This window comes from Balaenoptera acutorostrata, chromosome 2 (genome assembly GCF_949987535.1).
Source record: "Balaenoptera acutorostrata chromosome 2, mBalAcu1.1, whole genome shotgun sequence".
Classification (NCBI taxonomy): Eukaryota; Metazoa; Chordata; class Mammalia; order Artiodactyla; family Balaenopteridae; genus Balaenoptera; species Balaenoptera acutorostrata.
This window is the reverse complement of record NC_080065.1, coordinates 184,305,501-184,330,324: the sequence shown is the minus strand read 5'-3', so window position 1 is coordinate 184,330,324 and position 24,824 is coordinate 184,305,501. Positions and strand designations below refer to the sequence as shown.

General features: G+C 57.7%; 2 protein-coding genes and 1 long non-coding RNA gene across 9 annotated transcripts; 2 read left to right on the top strand and 1 right to left on the bottom strand.

Moving 5' to 3' along the window:
- Positions 1-229: 229 nt before the first annotated feature.
- LOC103010463 (cytochrome b-c1 complex subunit 10) lies at positions 230-4,089 on the top strand. The gene is made up of 3 exons (XM_057541258.1): positions 230-381; positions 3,284-3,432; positions 3,931-4,089. The coding sequence occupies exons 1-2, from the start codon at positions 332-334 to the stop codon at positions 3,402-3,404; spliced, it is 171 nt and encodes a 56-aa protein (XP_057397241.1). The 5' UTR covers positions 230-331; the 3' UTR covers positions 3,405-3,432; positions 3,931-4,089.
- Positions 4,090-5,998: 1,909 nt separating this feature from the next.
- On the bottom strand, positions 5,999-11,561 carry LOC130707308 (uncharacterized). Of its 2 annotated transcripts, none has more exons than XR_009007210.1 (3): positions 11,107-11,561; positions 9,858-9,919; positions 5,999-9,399 (listed from the first exon to the last, which is right to left on the bottom strand). It is a non-coding gene; the product is annotated as an uncharacterized LOC130707308 (long non-coding RNA). The 2 variants fall into 2 exon arrangements; XR_009007211.1 differs by having other exon boundaries at positions 5,999-9,389.
- A 127-nt stretch (positions 11,562-11,688) lies between these two features.
- MBD3 (methyl-CpG binding domain protein 3) lies at positions 11,689-21,757 on the top strand. 6 transcript variants are annotated; one of them, XM_057541257.1, is made up of 6 exons: positions 12,042-12,189; positions 17,755-17,914; positions 18,466-18,603; positions 19,468-19,558; positions 20,018-20,195; positions 21,354-21,757. In XM_057541257.1, exons 1-6 carry the CDS (start codon positions 12,176-12,178, stop codon positions 21,544-21,546), a joined length of 774 nt encoding a protein of 257 aa, XP_057397240.1. In that variant the 5' UTR covers positions 12,042-12,175; the 3' UTR covers positions 21,547-21,757. The 6 variants fall into 6 exon arrangements, 4 of the variants coding, with proteins under 4 accessions (XP_057397240.1, XP_057397239.1, XP_057397238.1 ...); XM_057541256.1 differs by having other exon boundaries at positions 12,150-12,285; positions 18,505-18,603; XM_057541255.1 differs by having other exon boundaries at positions 12,150-12,285.
- Positions 21,758-24,824: the final 3,067 nt, after the last annotated feature.

Here is a 24,824-nt window from a genome sequence, read left to right as displayed (position 1 = left end):
CGCAGGAGGTTACGCAGCTTGGGGCCACTCTGACCGCCAGAGCGGAGAGGCAGACCCCGCGTCCCCACGTCACGTGGTCAGAAAGCCCCGCCTCCCGGACCCGCCCACTCTAGTCTGCGTTCTTCAGACCCTCCCCGGAAGTGGGTGCAAATATCTTCCGAGTCTGCGCGCGCAGTGGCGGTCCCCGGATCTCGCGCGGTAGCCCGCCCGGGCTAGGCCGGGCCGGGCGGGGCGGGGCCTCCCTGTGGGCCTGCGCACTGCGGCGGCCGCTCCTGCGCAGTGCGCCCGAGCCGGCGGGGCCAGGGTCACCCTGAGCTGGGACGGCGCCGCTATGTTGGAAAGGTTCCTGGGCCCGCGCTACCGCCAGCTGGCCAGAAACTGGTGAGGATGCGGCTACCGCCCCCGGACCCCTTGTCCTCCCAGGTCCCAAATGGGGAAACTGAGGCACAGAGCGGCGGCGCGGTCTGCCCCGCGCGTGGCTGGCCCCCGATCCTGAGTCGCTCTGCCTGGGGGCCGCGACGGTGCCCACCCAGTCCGCGCCCAGCACCTCCGGCTCAGCTCCTGGGGCCTGGAAACTGATCCTGTGCGCTCCTGGCTTTGCTTTTGTTTGACGTTGTTGTGAAGCCGACGGCCGCGCCTGTCCTTGACTGACCCCCGTGGGAGGCGGGTGGGATGGGGGTAACCCCATGTGGCAGCCGAGATTGGGGAGCCCACGATGTGAGGCGCTGAAAAACAGGGGGCCTGTACTCCGCAGTCGTGTCCCTGAGCCCCGGCAGGGAGAGTGACGGGTGGGGGCTGTCCCTGGACAGTGGCGCCGGCAGGGACCTTCGGGTGGACAGTGACAGTGGCGCTTTACAGCTGGGGCGACCCAGGCTCAGGGAAAGGCCGTCCCTGGCGTCGGGTGGGACCGCCAGCGGCCCCTGCAGCCCGTACCGCGGGCGGCTCGAGCCCCCGGGCGCTGTCGGTCCGTCCCCATCTGCGCATGGTCAGACCAGCGACCCCCTCATCCAGGGTTTCGTTCAGTCGGCAGCAGCACCCACTGAGCACCTGGTGTGTGCTCGCATCTACCACTGAGTCGGGTGCCAAAGACACAGCGATAAACGGAACCTTCCTGGCTGACGCTCTAGGTCGTGGACCAGAAAAAAATTAAACCGATGTGATCCATGGCATGAGGTTGATGTAAAGTAATAAAGGGGGTGGGTGCAGCCCTGTCCCACCCACACTGGCTTCCGGAGGCCAGGAAGCGGGACTCACCCCCAGGAGGCACTGTGGAGTTGTGGGGTCTCAGGCTCGGAGCATCCGCGCTCACCAGCTGGGTACTCTGCACTCAGCTCCTCCCCGAGCCCTGGGCGTCTTCCTGTGAGGAGGGGGAGGAGAGGTGGTGAGGGTGTAACGAAGTCCCACGAGGGATTGTCAGCAGCATCATCACCTTCGGTGCCCCGTGGAGGTCAGGTGTGTGGCCACCTCCCTCTCTGTGAGCTCCATAGGGCCCCAAGGGGAGTGGCCAGGATGACTGGGGGGGGGGGCCGGCGGTGGAGGCCTCCCTGAGGGCAGGCTCCTCTGACATCAGCACCCCTCAAAGCTGTTGGGCTGTGAGAGGAAAGATTCCCTCTCTGTTCGTGACACCTGCCCCAGAGCCTGTTCCAAAAGCAGCAGTAACCGGGACCCCACCAAAGCGCAAAGTTGAGTTGTACGGGCCTCTCCCCAGGGAGCAGGGGGTGTCGTTGGTGAGGCAGGTTGGGGAGGGGGTGTTGCTGCTTCCATCTCTCCACCCCAACACCCCAGGCCCATGGGTTACGGCGATCCAGTGAAGTGGGCACCCATGTACAAATTCTGCCCCTGCACAGATCAGCGATGGAGCCTGTGAGAGTTCTCTGTCGCTGCGTAACGAAGAGCCTACCAAATGCAGCAGTTTTGCAGACATTCATTATCAGTTTTTGTGGGTCAGGAATTGGAACACAGCTGAGTCCCCTGATCAGTGTCTCATCTGAAGGCCTTACTGGAGGTTTCCAGGTCACACCTGTGGTTGCAGCAGGGGGCCACCCTCAGTCCTCTGCCACAGGGACACCTCTACAGGGCAGCTTACAAACTAGCAGCTGGCTCCCCGCAGAGAGGGTAAGAGCAAATGAGCACGCCCTGACCTAGCCAGTCTCTAAAAGCCCATCTCAGAAGTGACATTCCCTCGCGGTCCAGTGGTTAGGACTCGGCGCCGCCGGGGCCCGGGTTCAATCCCTGGTCGGGTGACTAAGATCCCGCAAGCCGCGTGGCGCTGCCAAAGAAAACCAAACCAAAACAAAAGAAGTGACAGCCCATCATCTCTCGTATTTGATTCATCAGAGGCGAGTGACTGGATCCTGCTGACCTCAAGGGGAGGGGCTGTTCAGGGGTGTGAACACCAGGAGGTGGGACTGTTGGGGCCATCCTGGACCCTGCCCATCACTGGACGTAAATGTGGAGTGTGGTGGTCTTGGAGTCCCTGCCTCGGCTGTGCACCCGGTGGGCTGTGTGTCTCCGGGGCATGGCTTGCCCTCTCTGTGCCTTGGTCTCATCTGTGAGACAGGGACCCTGATAACTCACATCTCCCTCAGTCCATCGGCTGTCTCAGGGATCCAGCTGCTGCAAATCGCGTTAACGTGCCTACCTGCAAAGTTTAGATATCCTTATGCTTTACAAGCTTGGGCTTTTTCTCTTTTTAGTGGAATTCCTCAAATAAAACCTTAAGCAGGGACTTCCCTGGTGGCGCAGTGGTTAAGAGTCTGCCTGTGCAGGGGACACGGGTTCGAGCCCTGGTCCGGGAAGATCCCACATGCCACGGAGCAACGAAGCCCGTGCGCCACAACTACTGAGCCTGCGCTCTAGAGCCCGCGAGCCACAACTACCCAGCCCGCGTGATACAACTACTGAAGCCCACACGCTCCGCTCACAGCCCGTGCTCCGCAACAAGAGAAGCCACTGCAGTGAGAAGCCCGCGCACCGCAACTAGAGAAAGCCCACGTGCAGCAACGAAGACCCAGCGCAGCCAAAAATAAATAAATTAATTTACTAAAAAAAAAAAAAAAAAAAACAACCCTCATGCATATTCTAATATGAAAGCAGATGGGAATGGAGTTGCCTCAGGGTCACCTGCCTGGTGCCTGCCCTCAGGGTCATCAGCAGGATGTGTCCACACGCTGGGCAGGGCCAGGTGTGTTGGGGGGTGTGGGCACCTGGTAAACGGCAGCTTGGGATGGGGGGGATCCGGCCACGCTACCGGGAGGGTGAGGCCTGACCCCCGTTCTTGCAGGTTACCCACAGTGGGCATGTGGGGCACCGTGGGAGCCGTGGGGCTGGTGTGGGCCACTGACTGGCGGCTGATTATGGACTGGGTGCCCTACATCAACGGCAAGTTCAAGAAGGACGATTAATTAAACCCATCCCCCTCGGACCCCTCCGGTAAGTTTCAGCAGCTGTCAGCTGGTGTAGCCCGGGATTCCTGAGCAGCAGAGGAGCAGTGTTCCCTGCAGGTCCAGGGCTGGGCCGGCAGGTGTTGGGGGCTCACCTGGAGAACCCTGCCTGAGGGCAGAGCCCTGCACTAGCTCCTGCCTGGTGGCGCAGAGCTGCCAGCCAGCAGCCTCGGTTTGTGGGGCTGGGGAGTGGGTGCTGCCCCTCGGGGCTCAGTCCTGGAGGCTGAGCCTGCACCCTGGGTGGGACGGAGGGATGCCCCGTTTTACAGACAGGAAAGTGGAGGCTGGCCTCCCTGGGCGGGCTGCTGTGAGCACTGACGAGCCCGGCGCTGTGCTGCCCACCTGACAGCCCAGAGTGCACGTGCATCCCCATTTCACAGACTCCTAAGTGGCACAGCCAGATCTGGTGTTAGAGCCTGTCTGCAGCATCTGTGCTCTTACTGGGCGCTCAGCATCTGCTGCTCACCCTGCTTCGTTCCCCCTCCAGGTGTCTGGTGGTGCTGCCCCCTTCCATCTGCATCTGGAACGGCCCAGGCTCTTGGGATTGACCTCGAGGAAATACACGGCGCGAGTTAGGTTTCCTATGTTGGTGGAAATAGCTTTGGTGTGTGAACACACACGGCATTAAACCTCACTCTGAAACCTGCTGGCCTGCACGTGCTCATGCTGGGGCTTGGTTATCTTGACTGCAGGCCCAGGGGCCCAAATGACCCGGGGAGCCTTTCAACTCCAAAACTGCAAATCTGCAGTTTCCCAGTGGCTGGCAGACATGGTTTGATTACTTCAGATGTTTAGTGGATAATACCTGCACGGGGTTTTTACTGATCGCTGCCTTAACAAGTTACCCTTGACCTAGTGGCTCAAGACAAACGTTATCTCTCAGTGAGAATTTGGGAGTGATCTTTCTGGGAGGTTCTTGGCTGAGGGTCCCTCATGAGGTTGCAGTAGAGGCATCAGCTGCATGATGAAGGGTGGTACCGGGGTGGGGTGGGGAGTCGGGGCTTCCAGGAGGCCCTCTCACGTGGCTCCTCCCCACGTGGGCCTCCCAGACGCTGCTTGAGCCTCTTTACTACACAGCAGCCCGAGAGCAGGCAGGGAAGAGCCTCTGTGCCTTTTATGACCTACTCAGGACTCTCAGGCCATCTCCTGCTCCACATCTTATTCGGGAGGAGAATTAGGCTCTGTGTCTGGAAGGAGGAACATCAGAACCTGTAGACGTGTTAAACCATCACCGGGGATACAAAAATGAGTGGGTACACGAGGATATACTGCATACAGGCAGTTCCCTCCAACTCCTGCCAAGTTCTGGAAAATTCTAGAAACGTTCTATTTGTGCAGAAGAGCTGTTTTATTAGTCTGTTTGGGCTGCCACAATAAAACACAGGCCAGGCAGCTTAAGCTACAGAATGAATGTCTCACGGTTCTGGAGGCTGGAAGTCTGAGCTCAGTTCTGGCAGGGTTGGTTCCTGGCGAGGGCCCGCCTCCTGGCCTGCAGACAGCCCCCTTCTCACTGCATCCTCACGTGGCCTCCCCTTGACATGTGAGCAAGTGAGCGCTCCAGGGACTCTTAGGACATGCTAATTCTAGGGGACCAGGGCCACACCCTTCTGACCTCATTTAACCTTAACTGTTTCTGCGGGGGGTGCCATCTCCACATGCAGCCACGCTGGGGGTTAGGGTGTCAACATACACATTTCAGGGAGACACTTTTAAGTCCACAGCAGCTTTGTATATTTTAACACAAGTAGTGGCATGTTCTACACACTTCTGCACATTTTCCACCTATGGCTTATTTCCTGGAAGCCATGCTACTTTGGAAAGCACAAAGCATCATGAAAAAGTCTACAAATAAGGGACTTCCCTGGTGGTCCAGTGGTTAAGAATCCACCTTCCAATGCAGGGGTTGCAGGTTCGATCTTAGTTTGGGGAACTAGGATCCCACATGCTGCGGGACAACTAAGCCTGTGTGCCCCAACCAGAAGCCTGCAACGAAAGATCCTGCGTGCCGCAACTAAGACCCAAAGCAGCCAAATAAATATTTTTTTAAAAGTCTGCAAATAAATGCTGGAGAGGGTGTGGAGAAAAGGGAACCCTCCTACACTGTTGGTAGGGATGTAAACTGGTGCAGCCACTATGGAGAACAGTTTGGAGGTTCCTTAAAAAACTAAAAATAGAATTACCATATGATCCAGTGATTCCACTCTTAGGCATATATCTGGAAAAGATGAAAACTCTAATTCAAAAAGATACATGGAGGGCTTCCCTGGTGGCGCAGTGGTTAAGAATCCACCTGCCAATGCAGGGGACATGGGTTTGAGCCCTGGTCTGGGAAGATCCCACATGTCGCGGAGCAACTAAGCCTGTGCGCCACAACTACTGAGCCTGCGCTCTAGAGCCCGTGAGCCACAACTACTGAAGCCCGCGTGCCTAGAGCCCGTGCTCCATAATAAGAGAAGCCACTGCAATGAGAAGCCCACACACCGCAAGAGTAGCCCCCACTCGCCGCAACTAGAGAAAGCCCGTGCGCAGCAACAAAGACCCAACGCGGCCAAAAATAAATAAATAAATAAATGTATTAAAAGATACATGGACCCCAATGTTCATAGCAGCACTAGTTACAATAGCCAAGGCATGGAAGCAACCTCAATGTCCATTGACAGAGGAATGGATAATGTGGTACATATACACAGTGGACTATTACTCAGCCATAAAAAAGGATGAAGTATTGCCATTTGCAGCAACATGGATGGACCTAGAGATCATCATACTAAGTGAAGTCAGCCAGACAAAGACAAATATCATATGATATCACTTATATGTGGAATCTAAAAAGATGATACAAATGAACTTATTTACAAAACAAATAGGCTCACAGACAGAAAACAAACTTCTGGTTACCAAAGGGGAAAGGGGGGAAGGGAGGGATAAATTAGGAGTTTGGGATTAACATACACACACTACTATAAACAGATAAACAACAAGAACCTACTGTATAGCACAGGGAACTATAGTCAATATCTTATAATAAACCATAATGAAAAAATATGAAAAAAATATACATGCATGTGTATAACTGAATCACTTTGCTGTACACCTGAAACTAACACATTATAAATCTACAATTCAATTAAACAGAAAAGAAACACACAGCGTCCTCAGTTTTTAAATGGCTGCCTGGTACCAACATTTACTAACCAGTCTATTAGCACAGGACATTCATTTCCTGTCATTTGCCATTATAACAATATCTGTGGAGTGATGTTATTTCATACATAAATGAATAGATGCCACTTAAATACCTATAAGTGACGGATTCTGAGATAAGTTACTCAATTTTTTAAAAAAAATTTCTAACTCATGCAGATGTGGACAGTCCCACAGCCCCCCATCAAAGCCTGAAACAAAAGGAAATGTGAGCCCCTGTACACGAGTTATGTATTTTTGTAATGGCTAATGGTTTTAATGAAAATATCTGAGTTTGCTTTTGTGAAAGCCAAAAAAGTAAAATTCTAATAACTTCAGGTTCGCATTAAGTACAATATTTAGGCTTAAACTTCTGTGAGTTCTCATACAACTCCTTTTCAACATTTCAATACTTTTTCAACCACTTCAGTGTTCAGGGAGGGGAAAGTTAACCATCAAAAACTACATAAAAACTTATTGTATAAAGGGGGACTTCCCTGGCGGTCCAGTGGTTAAGACTCTCTGCTTCCAATGCAGGGGGTGTGGGTTCGATCCCTGGTCGGGGAACTAAGATCCCACATGCTGCGCTGAGCGGCCAAAAAATAAAATAAAATAATAAAATAAAATAAAATACTAAATAAATAAAATAAAAATATCTTCTTACAATGTCTTGTACTAGGTTGGTGTTCAGTAAATATTGCTTTAAAAAATGTCTAAAGGGCATATCTTCCTCATTTTGTCTCACTTTAAAATGGCACAGTACTGTTCAATCTGTATTTAATTTTTTTACATTTTGTATATAAATAGCTCCTACAATTCAATAACAAAAAAAACAGTCCAATCGAAAAATGGGCAGAAGACCTAAATAGATATTTCTCCAAAGATGGCCAATAGGCACACGAAAAGATGCTTAACATCGCTAATTATTAGAGAAATGAAAATCAAAACCACAGTGAGTTACCACCTCACACCAGTCAGAATGGCCATCATTAAAAAGTCTACAAATAATAAATGCTGGAGAGGGTGTGGAGAAAAGGGACCCCTCCTACACTGTTGGTGGGAATGTAAATTGTTACAGCCACTATGGAGAACAGTACGGAGGTTCCTTAAAAAACTAAAAATAGGGAATTTCCTGGCAGTCCAGTGGTTAGGACTCCGTGCTTTCACTGCCAAGGGCCCTGGTTCAATCCCTGGTCGGGAAACTAAGATCCCACAAGCCGCATGGCGTGGCCAAACAAAAACAAAAAATAGAATTGCCATATGATCCAGCAATCCCACTCCTGGGCATATACCAGACAAAACTATCATTTAAAAAGTTACAGGCACCCCAATGTTCATAGCAGCATTATGTACAATTGCCAAGACACGGAAGTAACATTAATGTCCATCGACAGATGAATGGATAAAGAAGTTTGGTACATATACAATGGAATACTACTCAGCTATCGGAAAGAATAATGCCATTTGCAGCCAACAGGGATGCAACTAGAGACTGTCATACTAAGTAAGTCAGAAAGAGAAAGACAAATACCATATGATACCACTTATATGTGGAATCTAAAATACAACACAAATGAACATATCTACAAAACAAAGACAGACACAGAGGAACAAACTTGTGATTGCCAAGGGTGGGGAGGGATGGAGTGGGAGTTTGGGATTAGCAGATGCAAACTATTATATACAGAATGGATAAATAGCAAGGTCCTACTATATAGCACAGGGAAATACATTCCATATCTTGTGATAAACCATAATGGAAAAGAATATGAAAAAGAATATATATATGTAAGACTGAGTCACTTTGCTGTATAGCGGAAATTAAACACAACATTGTAAATCAACTAACTATACTTCATTAAAATTTTAAAAATTTTTGACATTTTGTTCATCATGGATTTTTTGCATTCATTTCGGATTGTTAAAATATTGCATTAACTGCCATTAATCTTGAAGTTTCTGGCGCCCACTAAATTTTCTGCCCAAGGTAAGTGCCATGAATGCCTCATATTAGCTTGCAGGAACGCTTGGCTGGGGACATCCGTGGTTGTCACGACTCAGGGGGGGGCTCCTGGCATGAGTGGGCGGGGCCAGGGATGCTGCTCCACACCCCACAGCGCCCACGATGACCCCACAGAGAATGTACTGGCCCCGACGGCAGCAGTTGCAGGGGAGAGAGACCCTGCCTCCGAAAGTCTTTTCAAGGTCCTCACATGGCACCTCCTGGTTTAATTTCTATCTTTCACCTTGTGGAGACGGGCAGGAGAAGACGTCTGCTTGGGGACTGGGCCAGCAGGCCTGGGCAAAGAGTTTATTTCAAAGGAGCAGCGCCCAGCCCAACGGGAGAGGAGCTGGGCAGCCCCCGTCCCTCCCATCCAGGCCTCCTGGCCTCTCGTCTCTGCGTCTGCCGCCAGCACCCTGGGTCACGGCCACCCTCCCGGTCAGGCCTCTGGAACAGTCCCTCGAGGACAGTCCTTGGCTCGGGCCAAGTAACACCCAGAGACCCACTGTCTATGCTCTGGGGTCAGCCGGGGCCCGAGGGGGTCAGATTCTCTGAGAAGCAAGTGAGACCGGCGGGGCTGGTTCTTGAGGTGGAGGCGTTGCATTTCCATCATCCAACCATGAGGTCAAATCCAACACCACACGTCCATGGGTATACGACTGTCAAAACCCAGAAAATAACAACGGAGGATGCGGAGAAATCAGAGCCTTTGTTCGCTGCTGGTGGGAATGGGAAATGGGGCAGCCACCGTGGACAACAGTCTGGCAGTTCCTCAAAAGATTAAACATAGGGCAACAGGCACATGAAAAGATGCTCAGCATCACTAATCATCAGACAAATGCCAATCAAAATCACAGTAAGGTATCACCTCACACCTGTCAGAATGACTATTATCTAAAAGTCTACAAATAAAAAATGTTGGTGAGAATGTCGTGGAGAAAAGGGAACCCTCCTACACTGTCGGTGGGACTGTAAATTGGTGCAGCCACTATGGAGAACAGTAAGGACATTTCTGTAAAAACTAAAAATAGAAGTACCATATGACCCAGCAATTCCACTCCTGGGTATATATCCAAAAGAAACAAAAACACTAATTCAAAAAGATACACGCACCCCAGTGTTCAGAGCAGCACTATTTACAATAGCCAAGACATGGAAACAACCTAAGTGTCCAGCGACAGATGAATGGATAAAGATGTGGTACATATATATAATAGAATATTACTCACCTATAAAAAAGAAGGAAATTTTTCCACTTGCATCAACATGGATGGATTTGGAAGGTATTACGCTAAGTGAAATAAGTCAGACAAAGATAAATACTGTATGATACCGGTCATCTATAGAATCTAAAAAATACAGCAAACTAGTGAACATGACAAAAAAGAAGCAGACTCACAGATATAGGGAACAAACTAGTGGTTACCAGTGGAGGGGGAGAGGGGCAAGATAGGGGTCGGGGGTGGGAGGTCGGGGGTGGGAGGTACAAACTGTTGGGTGTTAAGATTGGCTCAGGGGGGCTTCCCTGGTGGCGCAGTGGTTGAGAATCTGCCTGCTAATGCAGGGGACACGGGTTCGAGCCCTGGTCTGGGAAGATCCCACATGCCACGGAGCAGCTGGGCCCGTGAGCCACAATTGCTGAGCCTGCGCGTCTGGAGCCTGTGCCCCGCGACGGGAGGGGCCGCGATAGAGAAAGGCCCGCGCACCGCGATGAAGAGCGGTCCCCGCACCGCGATGAAGAGTGGCCCCCGCTTGCCGCAACTGGAGAAAGCCCTCGCACGAACCGAAGACCCAACACAGCCAAAAATAAATAAATAAATAAATAAATAAATAAGAAAATCCTTTAAAAAAAAATGTATATAAGATTGGCTCAGGGATGTACTGTAGGACATGACCAATATTGCCAATATTTGGTAATAACTGTAAATGGAAAGCACACTTTGAAAACTGTATAGAAGTCACAAAAAATATATTAATGTTTTGCCCTTCTCAAAAAATGAACAAAAACAAAAACAAAAATTTAAAATATAGGATCGCCACGTGATCCAGTAATTCCAGCTCTGGGTGTGCACCCAAGAGAAGTAAAAGCAGGGCTGGGGTGGTGCTGGGGTCTCCTGTCACAGGAAGGCTGACAACTTTTTCCTTTAAGCGTCTTCACGTGCTTTCACTGATTACAATGCACGCATCTATCTTTGCAACTTTGATTTTTAAATGAAAACGAAGTCGCACACGCTGGGAGAAAACACAACAGCGACCAGCACTGCCCTCTGTGGAAGGCCAGGTCCTGGAGCCCTGGGTTTGGGCCTGACCTGCACAGAGGCATCCAGTACTCCGAACCAGCTTTGTAAAGGGGTGACCGCTCGCCGATCAGGATGCCTCCCCGGCCACGATGCCCTTTGTCTGTGGGAGAGCAGCCCAGCTACCCCTTGGGGAACCCAGGAGGGAAAGGGACGTACGAAATTGAGAAGTTGCACTTACCCGGGGACTTAATATAAACAAGTGACACCTGTGGGCCATGGTCTTCGGCGTCCCGCCCAAGCCCCGCCTCCAACTAGAGCAGGGACCTGGGGGGCCCCAAGGCTGCGAAGACACCCGCAGGGAGCTCCAGGTGCGCGGCCCAGGCCTGTTGCCCTCGGGGGAGCCCAGGGCCTTCCCACCCGCAGCCTCCCCCTCCCCCAGGGACCCGACGCCAGGACAGGCCCGTCGGGAGGCCCAGCCCGCTCCTGGCACTGCCCAGAGCTCCGGCCACTCACTCAGCAGTCTTTTCTGAAGTACCTGCCCTGGGCCGGCCAGGCTCTGCCCTGGGGGAGCAGGGCAGGCAGGAGAGGGCCTGGGGGAGGGGGAGGGGACACAAGACGCGGGGGGGAGCGGGAGATTCCCAAGTAAGGGCCTGGAGCCCCAGGAGACAGAAAGCGGATGGACTAAGGAGGAGGCGGGAAGAGGGGGCCGGATTCTGAGGTGTCATTAAAGCGTCGGGTGGGCCTTGGGGTGTGGAGGTGGGTGGTCACCGACAATGACCCTAAACGCGGATGCCAGTGACGAGACCAGGGAAGCGGCGGGATGGCGGTCCGGCACTGGACGGGCATCCCGGGACACAGACGGGGCCTCGGAAGAGGCGCAGGAGAGAGACCAAGGCGAACAGCGCAGCGGCAAGCAGGGGCCACCAGCCACTTGCGGGCGGCCCAGGGCGCAGGCGCGGAGCGGACGAGCAGCGCGCCGCCACAGGCCCCACCTTCAGGCCGCGCGCTGATTGGCGCCGCCGCCGAGGGGCGGGACCTGCGCAGCGCCTGCGCAGCACGGGGCCCCGCGCGCGGGCGGGTGGGCGGAGCGGGCCCCCCGAGCGGGGGCTGGCGAGCGCGGGGAGGGGGCCGAAAGGGCGGCAAAGCCGGCGCGCGCCCGGCTGGGGGCGGAGGGCGGAGGCCCACGGGCCGGAACAGCCGCGGCAAGTGGCGGCGGCAGCGGCGGAGGCAGCTGAGGCGGCGGCGGCGGCGGCGGCGAGCGGGGGTCCGGGCGGCAGCGGCGGCGGCGGGCCGAGGAGCCGGGCGCGATGGAGCGGAAGAGGTGGGAGTGCCCGGCGCTCCCGCAGGGCTGGGAGAGGGAAGAAGTGCCCAGAAGGTCGGGGCTGTCGGCCGGCCACAGGGATGTCTTTTACTATAGGTGAATGAACGTGCCGGCCGGGGAGGGCCCCAACGGGCGCCTCCCAGCGGCCTCTGCGGCGGCCTGGGCGCCTCGACCCGGGCCGCGGCCTGGGCCCCGCGCGTGCGTTGTGCGTGCGTGCGTGCGTGCCGGCGCGCGGCGGGCGCTTGGCCCAGTGCGCGTGCGTGCCCGACGGGCCCGAGCCCAGTGCGCGTGCGTGCCCGGCGAAGCCCTCGCTCAGTGTGCTTGCGCTCCCCCCGCAGCCGCATGGCCCTGGGACCGGCACCGGGCTGGTGGCGGCCTTTGTTCGGCGGCCGCGGCGAAGCGGCCGGCTGGGCAAGGGGCACCCCGGCGCGGGCCAGACGCCGCTGGGAGGCGGGGGTGGGGGCTGGGCTGTCCCTTTGGTCCTCGTGGGGCGCTCCTGGGGCCGCGCGCAGCCTGGGTCGGGTGGGGATCCCGGGTTTCAGGGAGCAGGGTTCGCTCTGGGGGACCAGGGAGGGCTGCCTAGGGATGCAGGTTCCTGGGCCTTTCACAGGGTGGCCTGGTGCTGGAGATGTGTGTCTTTTAAGAGCCGCCCCTCCCCCATCCTTGGGCACCGTGGGTAGTGGCCTCTCCAGTCGCCAGACCGGGGACGCGGCCTTTGTGAGCTTCCCTCACCCAAACTGGAGAGAGGGCTGCCCTTGGGCTGAGAGGTGGCAGGGACACCCCCCCCAGTGAAACAGAATCAGTAGGCGGCTGGAAGCCCAGCCCCAGACCGTCAACCACCTGCTGTTTGCCTTTTCCTTCCTTTTTTTTTTTTTTTTTTCCTTCTCCTGACTGGTGGAAGATGCTTTTGTTTCTGAGCCAGGCTTGATGGCTCCCTCCCCTTTGCTTTAGAACTCTGACAAAAGAAAGGCAGGCGGGACACCTGCCACGTGTTGAATGCCTGCCAGGTGTTGGGGGGTGTGCAGCAGGTCCTGGGCCTTTGCTGTCCCCGTTTTGGGAGGAGTGAAGGAAGTGAGCAGGGTAAGGATGGCAGCTCATCCAGGACAAGCTCAGGTTCTAGTGTCCAAAGAGTGCTGGTGGCCCTCCAGTGTGTACTGTAATTGGCTGGGGTCCCGTAATGTCAAGCATGAAATAGTGGGGTTACGATCGGTATCTCTTAGGGAAACGTGTGTATTCCCCCTCACTGCGGCTGTCTGTGACGTCACTCCCTCGCTGGCTGTTAAGAAAAGCTTCCTTCTGGGTGCGTGAAGAGGCCTCTCACCACCTCCCCTCATTTAATTCTGAGCACACTTGTGTTCTCACTTCTTCCTTTTAGGTCTAAAGACTGAGGCAGATCTCTGTTCCTCTAGTCCTTTGTTAATTTAACAGACGCCTCTGCAGCACATGCTGGGTGTCTGTCCTGGCCATTCAGCTGGGAGTGAGACCTGGGCCCTCCCCTCCTGGGTGACAGCTGGTGCCCCAGCCATCACCCCGTTGCTTTCATAGTTAACAGGTGATGACATATGCAGAGAGATGTGGGGGTCTGTGAGGGGCAGATGATGGGAGTGCCTGGTCGAGCTGGGGGCGGGTCAGTGAGGGCTTGTCTGGGGAGGCAGCACAGAGCTGAGCCCTGGCAGTGGAGCCAGGAGGAGAGTCCAGGCAGCGCCAGCAGCCTGTGAGGAGGCTCAGGAGCTGAACCGGGGCCAGCGTGGCTAGAGGGCCCCAGCCCGTCATCGCCTCACCTCTTGTCCCCACCTGCCTGGGAACCTCTCCGGGCTTCTGTCAAGTGGGACACTGCTCCAAGGCCCCGCCCCCGAGCATAGGGGTCTGGTGGTAGGGAAGGGCTCCAAACTGGGGCTGGACAGATGGAATTTCAGGTTTCCCACGGCTCCAATGAGAGGTGAGGGCCTGAGACAGGATGCGGGGTGCGGGGTCCAGTGCCACTCCCAGGTCTCTGGTGTGGGTGACATACCCTGTCCCAGCAGGTCGGAGGTCTGGGGGGGATGTGATATGTTTTCTGGAATGTGGACCCTTGGCCTTCTCACCACCCGATGCCGAGCCAGGTGACTAAGCAGGGAGCACAGATGGATTTCCCTGGTTCTCTTTTTTTTTTTTTTTTAATATTTATTTATCTGGCTGCACTAGGTCTTAGTTGTGGCACATGGAATCTTCGTTGTTGCTTGCGGGATCTGTAGTTGTGGCATGTGGGATCTTTTAGTTGCGGGATAAGGATCTAGTTCCCTAACCAGGGATTGAACCTGGACCCCCTGCATTGGGAGCGTGGAGTCTTAACCGCTGGACCACCAGGGAAGTCCCTTCCTGGTTCCTTAATGCAGAGGGAAGGCAGATCTCCAGTGCTGTTGAGTCAGACAGACCTGTCCTTGGATCTTAGCCCTGCCCCTAGGGATGTGGAACCTTGGTTTGCTAGTCCAGAGAGTGGGAGAGAGCCAGTGTGTTCTTTGAAGGAGAGGTGGAGTGACCTCACAGACCATTCTGTAGGACTCACCCACACGCCCTTCCAGCTTGGCGACCTGGCCCTCAGGACTGGGAGATGGGGGCGGAGCATCTGGTTACAGCCGAGTATTTTCTTTGGAAAAATCATCTCCCTGCCTGACATTTACAATCCAGGCAAGAAGTTGAGGACTTGGAAGTTAGCGTCATTCTTTGGGGTGCGTGGAATAGAGAGGACTTACCGGAGCTTTTTTTTTTTTTTTTTTTTTTTGGCTGCACCATTGCAGCATGCAGGATCCTAGTTCCCTGATAAGGGATAGAACCCACGCCCCCTGCATTGGGAGCGTGGAGGCTTAAACCACTGGACCACCAGGGAAGTCCCAGAGGTCTTTTTTTTTTTTTTTTTTTAATTAATAAATAAATTAATTTTATTTATTTACTTTTGGCTGCGTTGGGTCTTCGTTGCTGCACGCGGGCTTTCTTTAGTTGCGTCGAGTGGGGCTATTCTTTGTTGCTGTGTGTGGGCTTCTCATTGCGTTGGCTTCTCATTGTGGAGCGTGGGCTCTAGGTGCGTGGGCTTCAGTAGTTGTGGCACGCGGGCTCAGTAGTTGTGGCTCACGGGCTCTACAGCGCAGGCTCTGTAGTTGTGGCGCACGGGCTTAGTTGCTCTACAGCATGTTGGATCTTCCCGGACCAGGGCTCGAGCCCGTGTCGCCTGCATTGGCAGGCAGATTCTTAATCACTGCGCCACCAGGGAAGACCCCAGAGGTCATTTTAAAGGTGCAACTACTCAGGAAAGCAGGAGGTGCTCGGCAGGTTGACCCCCCTTCCTTGGACAGCGGGCTCAGCTTGGCCAGAACCAGCTTCATCTTGCTGTTTGGGCCTCACTGGGCATCTTGGGTTACAAGCCTCCTTATAGGCCTGGGGTCAACACCCGCTCATCACCCCTCATACAGCCCTGCATCCGGCCCAGGCCCTGGGCTCCACACTTGGTGCTGGCTCCATCCCCATGACGGCCCCAGTGCTTCAGGGTCCCACCAACTCAGCCGAGGGCTGCCCTCCGCCCGGCTTCTGGCTACCTGTCTACTCCACCGGGTAGGCCTGTTTCCGTAGAAAGGCCGCAGTGCTCATTTTTGTTCTACACGTGTGGTTTTACTACAGAAGTTTTTTTCTTTCATTGGATAAAACAACTCAGACATTTTTCTGTCCCAATACAGATCTGCAAAACCTGTTTTTAAAATTGAGGTATAGTTCACATTCCATACGATTCAGTCTTTAAAAGTGTCCAATTCAGCGGTTTTCATACACCCATCACCACTCTTTAGTTCTGGAACGTTCTCATCACCCCAAAATGAGCCCTGTGTCCATTAGCTCCCCAGCTCCTCGTAGCCCCCATCCACTCTCTGTCTTGCGTTCACTTTTGTGACAGCTTTATCGAGGTAGGAGTCACATGCCGTACTGTTCACCCGTGTAAAGCGTACAGTTCTCAGGTAGCTGCAGCCACCACCACGGTCAAAGCTAGAGCCTTTTCCTCCCCCCAGAAGAGCCCTAGACCTTTAACTATCTCTGCCCTTAGCCCTGCTCCCCAGCCCCTAATCTACAGTTCTGCATTTCTGTTTCCCTGTCCTTATGCATTTTTTAAAGCAGAACAGCAGCAGGTGGGGTGACTGGAGGCCAGGAAGTGCTGGCGAGTGCTTGTCAGGGTCCTGGCCCTCTTTGTGGCCATAGTTGGAGCCAGAGTCGGGACTCAGGGTCCTTTCCGCTGCTCCAGGCATGTAGACTCCGTTCACGTCAGCCAGCACAGAGCATAACGGAAAAATGGATCTTCCAGAAGAGTCCACGGGGGTCTCAGAACCCAAGGTGGTGGGGCTGGCCCTGACCCAGGTGAGGCCCTGGTGGGGCGGGAACGGGTTCCACTCTTCCCGCTTTTGCCACTTGTCCGCAGTGCCCAGGGACACCTGGAGGGGGCGGGCGTGTGCTGGCTTGAATTCAGGCTCAGCCTAGAGGCTCTCAGGGGAGATCAGCAAAGTGCAGGCCCTTGTTAGCCTCAGATGGAGAGTGACAGGGATGTCCTAAATGGGTGCCAGGCCTGCTGGAGGCTTCATGTGTGCCACTCACTGGTTCCTAGTACATTCAGGGCTGTGCAACCATCACCTCTAATTCCAGAACATTCCATAACCCCAAAGAGAAGCCCCAGTCCCTGACAACCAGGAACCCACTCTCTGTGTCTGGATCTGCCTGTTCTGGACGTTTCCCATCAATGGAATCACACTCTGTGTGTCCTTCTGTGTCTGGCTTCTCTCACTGAGCATCGTGTTCTCAGGGTCCATTCACGTTGCAGCGAGTGTCAGGGCTTCTCTCCTTTTCATGGCTGAGAGATGCTCCCGTGTGTGGAGGGACATCTGGGCTGTTTTCACTCTGCCCAGTGAGTCATGCTGCTGTGAGTAATTAGGTGTAAGTTATTATGTCGACATGTGTTTTGATTTCTCTTGGATACTTAGGGGTGGAATTGCTGTTTAACCATTAGAGGAACTGCCAGACTGTTTCCCAGAGTGGCTGCAGGAGTCCCTGTGCCCAGGGACGTGTCATCATTAATGCTCACTGGGTCCCGTTCTGGTCACCTGTAGCGTGAGCTCTGAGTCTGCACGGCAGCTAGAGGTTGGCGTTAGCTTTTCCTAGAAAGGCGAGTCCCCTGCGCTGGTCCATGGGGTGAGCAGGATCGCAGAGCTTCACAGCCAGGTTTCAGGCTTTCCCAGCAGGTCCTGCCTGGGCAGCTCTTTGGTGTCCTGGCCCCAACACTGAGGTTTTACAGCCCAGCCCCCCCAGGACAGGTCCATAATGCTGTAATGGACCTGCTATCCTTGGGTCTTTTCTCAAGAACACGGCCAGATTCTGTTTCTGGAATGTTCCAGAAACTCCAGCCAGGCTCCCAGGGCTGGGCCCCATCCTTCCGAAGGTCGGGGCGTCCATCCCTGCTCTCGGCCTCGGCATCTGCTGTGCTGGGGAGAGGGTGGACCGGCCCGGCCTGGCCCTCCCCCCCGGCCCCCTCCTCCGCTGACCGCGCTGTGTCCGCAGCCCGAGCGGGAAGAAGTTCCGGAGCAAGCCCCAGCTGGCGCGCTACCTGGGCGGCTCCATGGACCTGAGCACCTTCGACTTCCGCACGGGCAAGATGCTGATGGGCAAGATGAACAAGAGCCGGCAGCGGGTGCGCTACGACTCCCCGAGCCAGGTCAAGGTGAGCCCACGCCGACCGCTGCTGGGTAGGGCTCACCCCCCATCCTGGAGTTAGAGGCCTAGCTACTCACTGGGGGAAGCTCAGCAGCTGTGGAAAAGCAGAAAGAAGACAGGAAACCGCCCGTCATCTGTCCCCAGGAGAGGCTCGGGCATGGGGCCTGGGAGGCGGCTCGGCTCTGGTCCACACTTGGGCGCCTGGTGACCAATGTGTCTGCGGGTCTCTGATGGACGCGTGTTCGGGGGACTTTGTTCCCTGCCCCGGCTGCAGAACAGAGGTGGCCAGGGCGCAGAGGTGTTCTCTGCGGAGAACAAGGCACGGGAGGTGAGAGGGACGGTGGGGGGTGGTGAGAGGGGGCAGGTGTGTGTCTGGAGCCCCCGCTACGGCCGCACCGAGGGCAGCGAAGCAGCTGGGCCTGGGCTTGGCGTTACCTCTGGATCCGTGGGTACCACGCAGTGTGCTGGTGACCGGGGCCTGTTCCCCGAAGCCCCTTGCGGGGCACGGCTTTCTCGCTGACGGGGAAAGCCCGCTGAGGACCCCGCCCGACCCTGCAGGGCAAGCCCGACCTGAACACGGCCCTCCCGGTCAGGCAGACGGCGTCCATCTTCAAGCAGCCAGTGACCAAGATCACCAACCACCCCAGCAACAAGGTGAAGAGCGACCCGCAGAAGGCCGTGGAGCAGCCCCGTCAGGTGAGCTCCGGCACTTGGTCCACTCTTCAGAGCCGAGTCCGTGGGCCCCGGGCCCCAGCACCACGGTCAGGAGCCATCACCCCGGGGCACGGTCCTGCGGGCACCAGCGCCCGACACGCGTATGCTGGGCCTCCTCGGGCCGGCCACTGTCTTGAACAGATTGATAAGATCCCACAAATGCAGTTTTGTGATCTGTTTTCCAAAAACTGAGCCTTAGCCGCGTTTTCATGCATCTTTACGAACTCCCGGTAGATAGTGGGCTGTGGAGGTGCTAGGCCAGAGCAGGGGGCCGTGGCCGTCAGAGGGGGAGACGCTCAGGGACCCTGCAGGGCCTGGGCCCCGCCGTGGGCAGCCACCCTGGGTGCCGTGCCGTTTGGGTTGGAGCCCTCTAGGTAACAGGTCAGAAACCTGTGGGGCTGCCTGTCGCCCCCCTCCCCGGAGTCTGGAGGTGCAGTCGAGGGTGTGAGCTTGTTGCCCGTCCGGGGGCTCCTGGGTCCCCTGTCTGCACCGGGCGGTGCCCACGGACAGCGCTTGCTCGGGCTGTGGCAGGGGTCGGCCGGGGCTGTTGCCCTGGGCCCGGGGCTCGGCCTGGGGTGGAGGTTGGACCTCCCACCCCCCAGCTCCCGGGTGAAGCGGAGCCACAGACCGTCCGATGGCGCATCTGACATCCTGGGTCTTCATCCTGCCGGAAACGGGGCTTGGGGTTTCTCTGCCCTGCGAGGACCCTGGGGCGCGAGCAGCCCCAGCAGGTGTGGGGGTCAGAGGTCACACTGAGACCCCCATCCCGGCCGCCTAGGGTCGCCTGCTGTGGGAGCAGGTGGCCTGGCCATCCTGTCGGCCTGACGTCTGTCTGTGTGGCGGCAGCTCTTCTGGGAGAAGAAGCTGAGCGGCCTGAATGCCTTTGACATCGCAGAGGAGCTCGTGAAGACCATGGACCTCCCCAAGGGCTTGCAAGGTGACCCCCTGTGGGGGGGAGGGGGGAGATGGAGGAGGAATGAGGCCCGTGCTCCCCCAGCCTGGGGCCAGCCGGGCTGCACTTGACGCTGGGGCCGCGTCTGGTCACGGGGTCCTGAAAACACTCGGGGGTCTGGTTTCCCTGCCGCGCCATAAAAGCATCCCTGCTGTCCCTGAGAGGGTAGTTGTCTGCCTGTACTTCGTGGGAGTGACCGCCCCCTTCCAGCGTCCGGGTGTGACATGGAAATGGCCGGGGAGGGCTCGATTCAGACAGGGAGACTCCTGGGGGGCGGGGCTCCTGGCCCTGCGACGGCTCCCCTGAGCAGGGCTGCCCGTGGGCTGTGAGGCCCTGGCGCACACAGGACCGGGCAGGGCCGGCTGTAAAGGGAGGTTCAGGATGAAATCGGGGCTGAGGGGACAAGGCTGGTGCCCACGGCGACCACCCTCCCTTGCCCGGCAGGCGTGGGTCCCGGCTGCACGGATGAGACGCTGCTCTCGGCCATCGCCAGCGCCCTACACACCAGCACCTTGCCCATCACTGGGCAGCTCTCAGCCGCCGTGGAGAAGAACCCCGGGGTGTGGCTCAACACAGCCCAGCCGCTCTGCAAGGCCTTCATGGTGACCGATGAGGACATCAGGTAGCCCCCCCCCACCCCCCGCCAGTGTCCAGGTGTGATGTGGAAGTGGCCGGGGGAGGGCTCGGTTCAGACAGGCGGGCACCTGGGGGGTGGGGCAGCCTGCAGGGGCGGGAGAGGACGGGGCTCTTGGCCCCGCAACGGCTCCCCTGAGCGGGGCTGCACATGGGCTGTGAGACCCTGGGTCAGGGGGCGCTGGCGCACACAGGACCGGGCAGGGTGGGCTGAGGGGAAGCGGGACGCGTCCCAGGTCCTGGATGCTGGGCCTGCGCTTGGCCAGGACCCCATGTGTGGTGTCCGGGTGTGGGTGGAGCTGTCTGGGAGGGCCTCCTGGAAGGTGGTTGGAAGTGGCTCCTGGGCAGGAAACATCTAGAGGTGCTGAGAGGGTAGAACATGGGTTGTATTCAGCTTTGAAACATCAGTGCACAGCTGAGGTTGGGAGAAGGCGGGGGGCTTAGGAACCCACAGGAGGGGCTGGAAGGCAGAGCAGCCGCACCTGGAGTACTGTGGGGGGCAGTCTCGGGACTGCAGGTAAAAGCCAGGTGGGTGTGAGAGGGCAGCCCTGTGCCCCGAGAGAGGCGAGGACACAGCGGTGAGACCACACGCACGTGTACACACACACAGATGCACGTACACAGGTACACACACACTACACATGCACGCATGCACTGCATGTATGCGCACACGTATACACATGCATGTACACATACACGTGTGCGCGTACACATACGTGTATGCACAGGGCTCATCCCTAGGGAAAGGGCAGGAAAAGAACACGACTGTCTGAAAAGTCCAGGCAGATCTTTAAAGCACAACTTGCAGAAATAGAAAGTCAGTGAGGTGGGAACCGCAGGTGTCAGGTCCAGCAGTGGCAGTGGCTGTGGTCCTGCTGGGAGGAGGGACTTGTGGCTGGTGGAGGGGAGCGACAGGCACAGAATCAGGTCCCCGTGCTGAGGGGGGCAGCATAGAGGCGGCAGGGAGGGGACAGGGGTCCTTGGCCCAGGCCGGCAGCCGCCCTCTCAGCGGTGCTGATTTGGGGAAGGCCTGCGGGCTGTGCTGGGGCCAGGGGCGGGGGCGTCAGTCTGGACGGGGCGCCCGCAGCACCCCCGTCTCCCCAGAGATGGGACGTGCCCTGGCCAGCGGGTCTTCCTGTGTCCCCAGGAGGCAGGAGGAGCTGGTACAGCAGGTCCGCAAGCGGCTGGAGGAGGCGCTGATGGCCGACATGCTGGCCCACGTGGAGGAGCTGGCCCGGGACGGCGAGGCGCCGCTGGACAGGGTGGGCGCCGACGAGGATGAGGATGACGAGGACCAGGAGGAGGGGCCCGACCAGGACCAGGAGATGGAGCACGTCTAGAGCGGGCACTGGCCGGGTCCCAGGCTCCATCTCGCGCGGGTAGCGACCACGGGTGAGGGGTGGTCCGGGTCCCTGGGACCTGCCTTGTGCCAGTGGCAGCAGTGCTGGGCCGGGCGCCTCCCGAGAGCACCTGTCTTCAAGGAGGACGGCCCGCCAGGCACTGATGGCGCCCTCTCTGTCCCTGCACGGGCCCCACCCGCCCGTGGGCCACCTGCAGACTCCTGCATGGGGCCACCTGCAGACTCGGCCCTCACCCTGCCCAGGCGTGTCCCCTCCCCTGGGCCATGGGGACACGGCTGAAGGACGGCCTCTCGCCCGATGGACCCCCCCATGGCTACTTCTTGGGGTCATGGCTCCACGCTGGACTCGGGCCAGCCTGGTCCCCGTGGCTGCTGCCCTGGACCTCTCGCACAGGACAGCTGCCACTGGGCCGCCTGCGAGGCTCCCCGCGGGGCTGGAGAAACACTTGCGGAACAGTCTCCTCTCCCGACCTGCACACGTGAGGGACGGTGTCCCAGACTGCCCGTCGGCCCTTCCAGAAGGGGATGCACAATGGCTCCCCGGGGCCCACCCGGCGGGCACAGCGCTCCCAAGAGCAAATGGCACAACCCGGACATTTTCCTTCAGTAAAACCCATGGTAGAGGCGAGGCCGATGTCCACGTAGCTGCTTAACCTTCTGTCTGTTGCGCACGGACGGGAACTCAGGCCTCAGCGCCTGAAGACCTCGCTGTCTGCAGCCCAGCCCAGCCTGATGGTCGGCGCCGTGGACAGAGGACTAACTGCTCACGGCCGGACTCGGGCCAGGCTCCAGGCCAGCGCCGCCATCGGCTGACCTCCAGGCCTCGGTCTTGCCCCGTAGAACAGGGACAGTGGCGCTGATCCGGCAGGTGTGGGGCCTCCCACCACCTGGGGCCTCTGCATCCCCATCCCAGGCGCGTTTCCTGGCTGGGCCTGGGCAGCAGCCTCTGTGGAGCATGGGGTTTGGAGGCGGTCAGAGTCGTGCTGTCCCTCCCTGCAGCAAGTGCCCCGGGCCAGGGGAGCTGGCGCATGCAGGACCGGGCAGGGCACGCAGGACTGGGAGCTACCCTGAGTGGACCCCGGGCCAGCCCCCTTCCCTCAGCCCCAGGAATGCCCTTGGGGTGGCCCCCAGCCCCTCCATCAGTCTGGAGACACGAACCCTGGGCCGGTGCGGCCCCAGGGACCGCCAGCCCTGTCCCAGCCCTGCCACACCTGTGGCCATGACTGTCGGGAGGGACCTGGGTTGCTGCCTCGTTTGGCCAGACACCCTGGGCTGCTGTGGCCTGCCCGGCGGGGCGACAGTGGCAGTGGGAGCCCCTCGGGGCTGAGACTCGCTGCCCACTCCCTCCAAGGACGCTGGCCCAGGAGGTCGGGCTGACTGCATCCTTCCAAGTCCAGTCAAAGCACAAAGCCCTGAGGACCGCGGACGCTGCCTGGGGCCAGGCCATCACAGGTCCCAGGAAGGCCCCTCCACAGAGGCCGCGGCCCCGAGGGAGGCTCCTGTGGGCGGTGTTGAATAAAGCGTGTCGGGCGAGCGTAGTCTGGGGCCTTGGTTTATCGGAATCCCAGTTTTCGTGTCACAGCGCTGGGAACCTGCCTGTGCTGAAGTTCATCATCCTGCCCTGGGTTGGGGGATGGGAGAGGATGGCAGACCCCTGGCCTCTCCCAGGCAGGCGGGCTTCCCATGGCCCCAAGTGGGGCCTCCTGATGCTCGGGCCCCAGCAGTGTTGGCGTGAGAGCTGGGTGTGGAGGCTTCCAGAAGGCCGGCACACTTGGGCGCCCATGTCCTTCCTGGGAGAGACGAGGACCCGTCAGTGGGGTCCGCGCCAGGAGCTCAGCGGGGGCTCCTCGCGGCCAGCGCAGGGGCAGGGGAGAGGGTGCGGCTGAGCTGACCCTGCAGGCCTGGGCTGGTGCTGACAAGTGGCTGGGGAGGGGGTGCTAGGACATCGGCCACACCGGCCCCCTCTCCAGCTGCCCCCCGACCCCTGGTCGGGTGGTCATTGCTGGCTTTTCTCCCGACCCAAAGCCAGGGCGCGGGAGCTGGGAGAACCCTGGTCCCTCACCTGCCCAGGCACCCCAGCCTGTTATTTGCAGGCAGCAGAGGGTCTGCCTTACCCAGGGGGAGCAGGATCCCTCCCCAGCTTGCCTGGACCCCCTCCTCACCCCTACTGTGTGGGTCTCACAGGCGTGGGCAGGGCGGGTCCTTCCGGGGGCTCCAGGGGAGCATCGGTTCCCGCCTTTTCCAGCTTCTAGAGGCGCCGCATCCCTGGCTCACGGCCCCTCCTGCATCCTCACAGCCAGCCACGCAGCATCTCCCGTCTCTCTGCCTCTGACCTTCCTGCCTCCCTCTTATAAGGACCCTGTGATGACACTGGGCCCCTTGGGGAATCCAGGGTCCTCCTCATCTCAGGGGTCTTAACTTAATCCCTCCTGCAAAGTCCCCTCTGCCCCATGAGGTGACACATCCTCAGGTCCCAGGGTGACTTCGGGGTACATAAGCCTGAAGGCAAGTTTCTGTCTTGTCGAGGCCACCCCTAACCACATGCCTCAGCTTCCACCATTTCTTCTTTCACCCCCAGCTCATTCCAGCCTCTTGGGCTTTGTCCCCACTGTCCCCTCAAGGGGAACGAACAGCTGCTACAGAAGCCCTAGAACTGGCCAAGCTCAGGATGCATCGGGTTTGCAGAGCGAGGGAGCTGGAGGTGACTGGAGGCAATGATGCCTGGTGACAAGTTGGGAGTTTCCCGGTCAGAGAAGAGGCAGCAAGATCGGCTGGAGCAGAGGGGCCAGCTCGGATTTCTGGAACAGTCCAGTGGGACCCCCCGCCAGCCACATGTGGCTGGGAAGTTCAAACTGGTGACAACAAATTACACATTGCTCTCCTCAGCTGTCCTGGCCACATGGGGCTGGCAGCCATGACCAGACAGAGCAACGGGGAACATCTCCATCCACACCGTCTAGAACACGGGTTCTGAGCCTTGGCGGGGGCGGGGGTGGGCGACACCTGTAAGATCAGGTAAGTCTTGTCAAAAATTGACCACACAGGGCTTCCCTGGTGGCGCAGTGGTTAAGAATCCACCTGCCAATGCAGGGGACACGGGTGCTGTCAGGCCCACGACTTTTTGTTGAAACCGTTTGGGAAAAGAAATTGTTTCCCCCTGGACTTGGAACTGGGAGAGTACGAGCCGCTGGGCAAACGGATCTGCTCAGAAGAGTGAGGCCGCTCAGCACAGAGGAACCCGAGCCGCGAGGGGGGCCT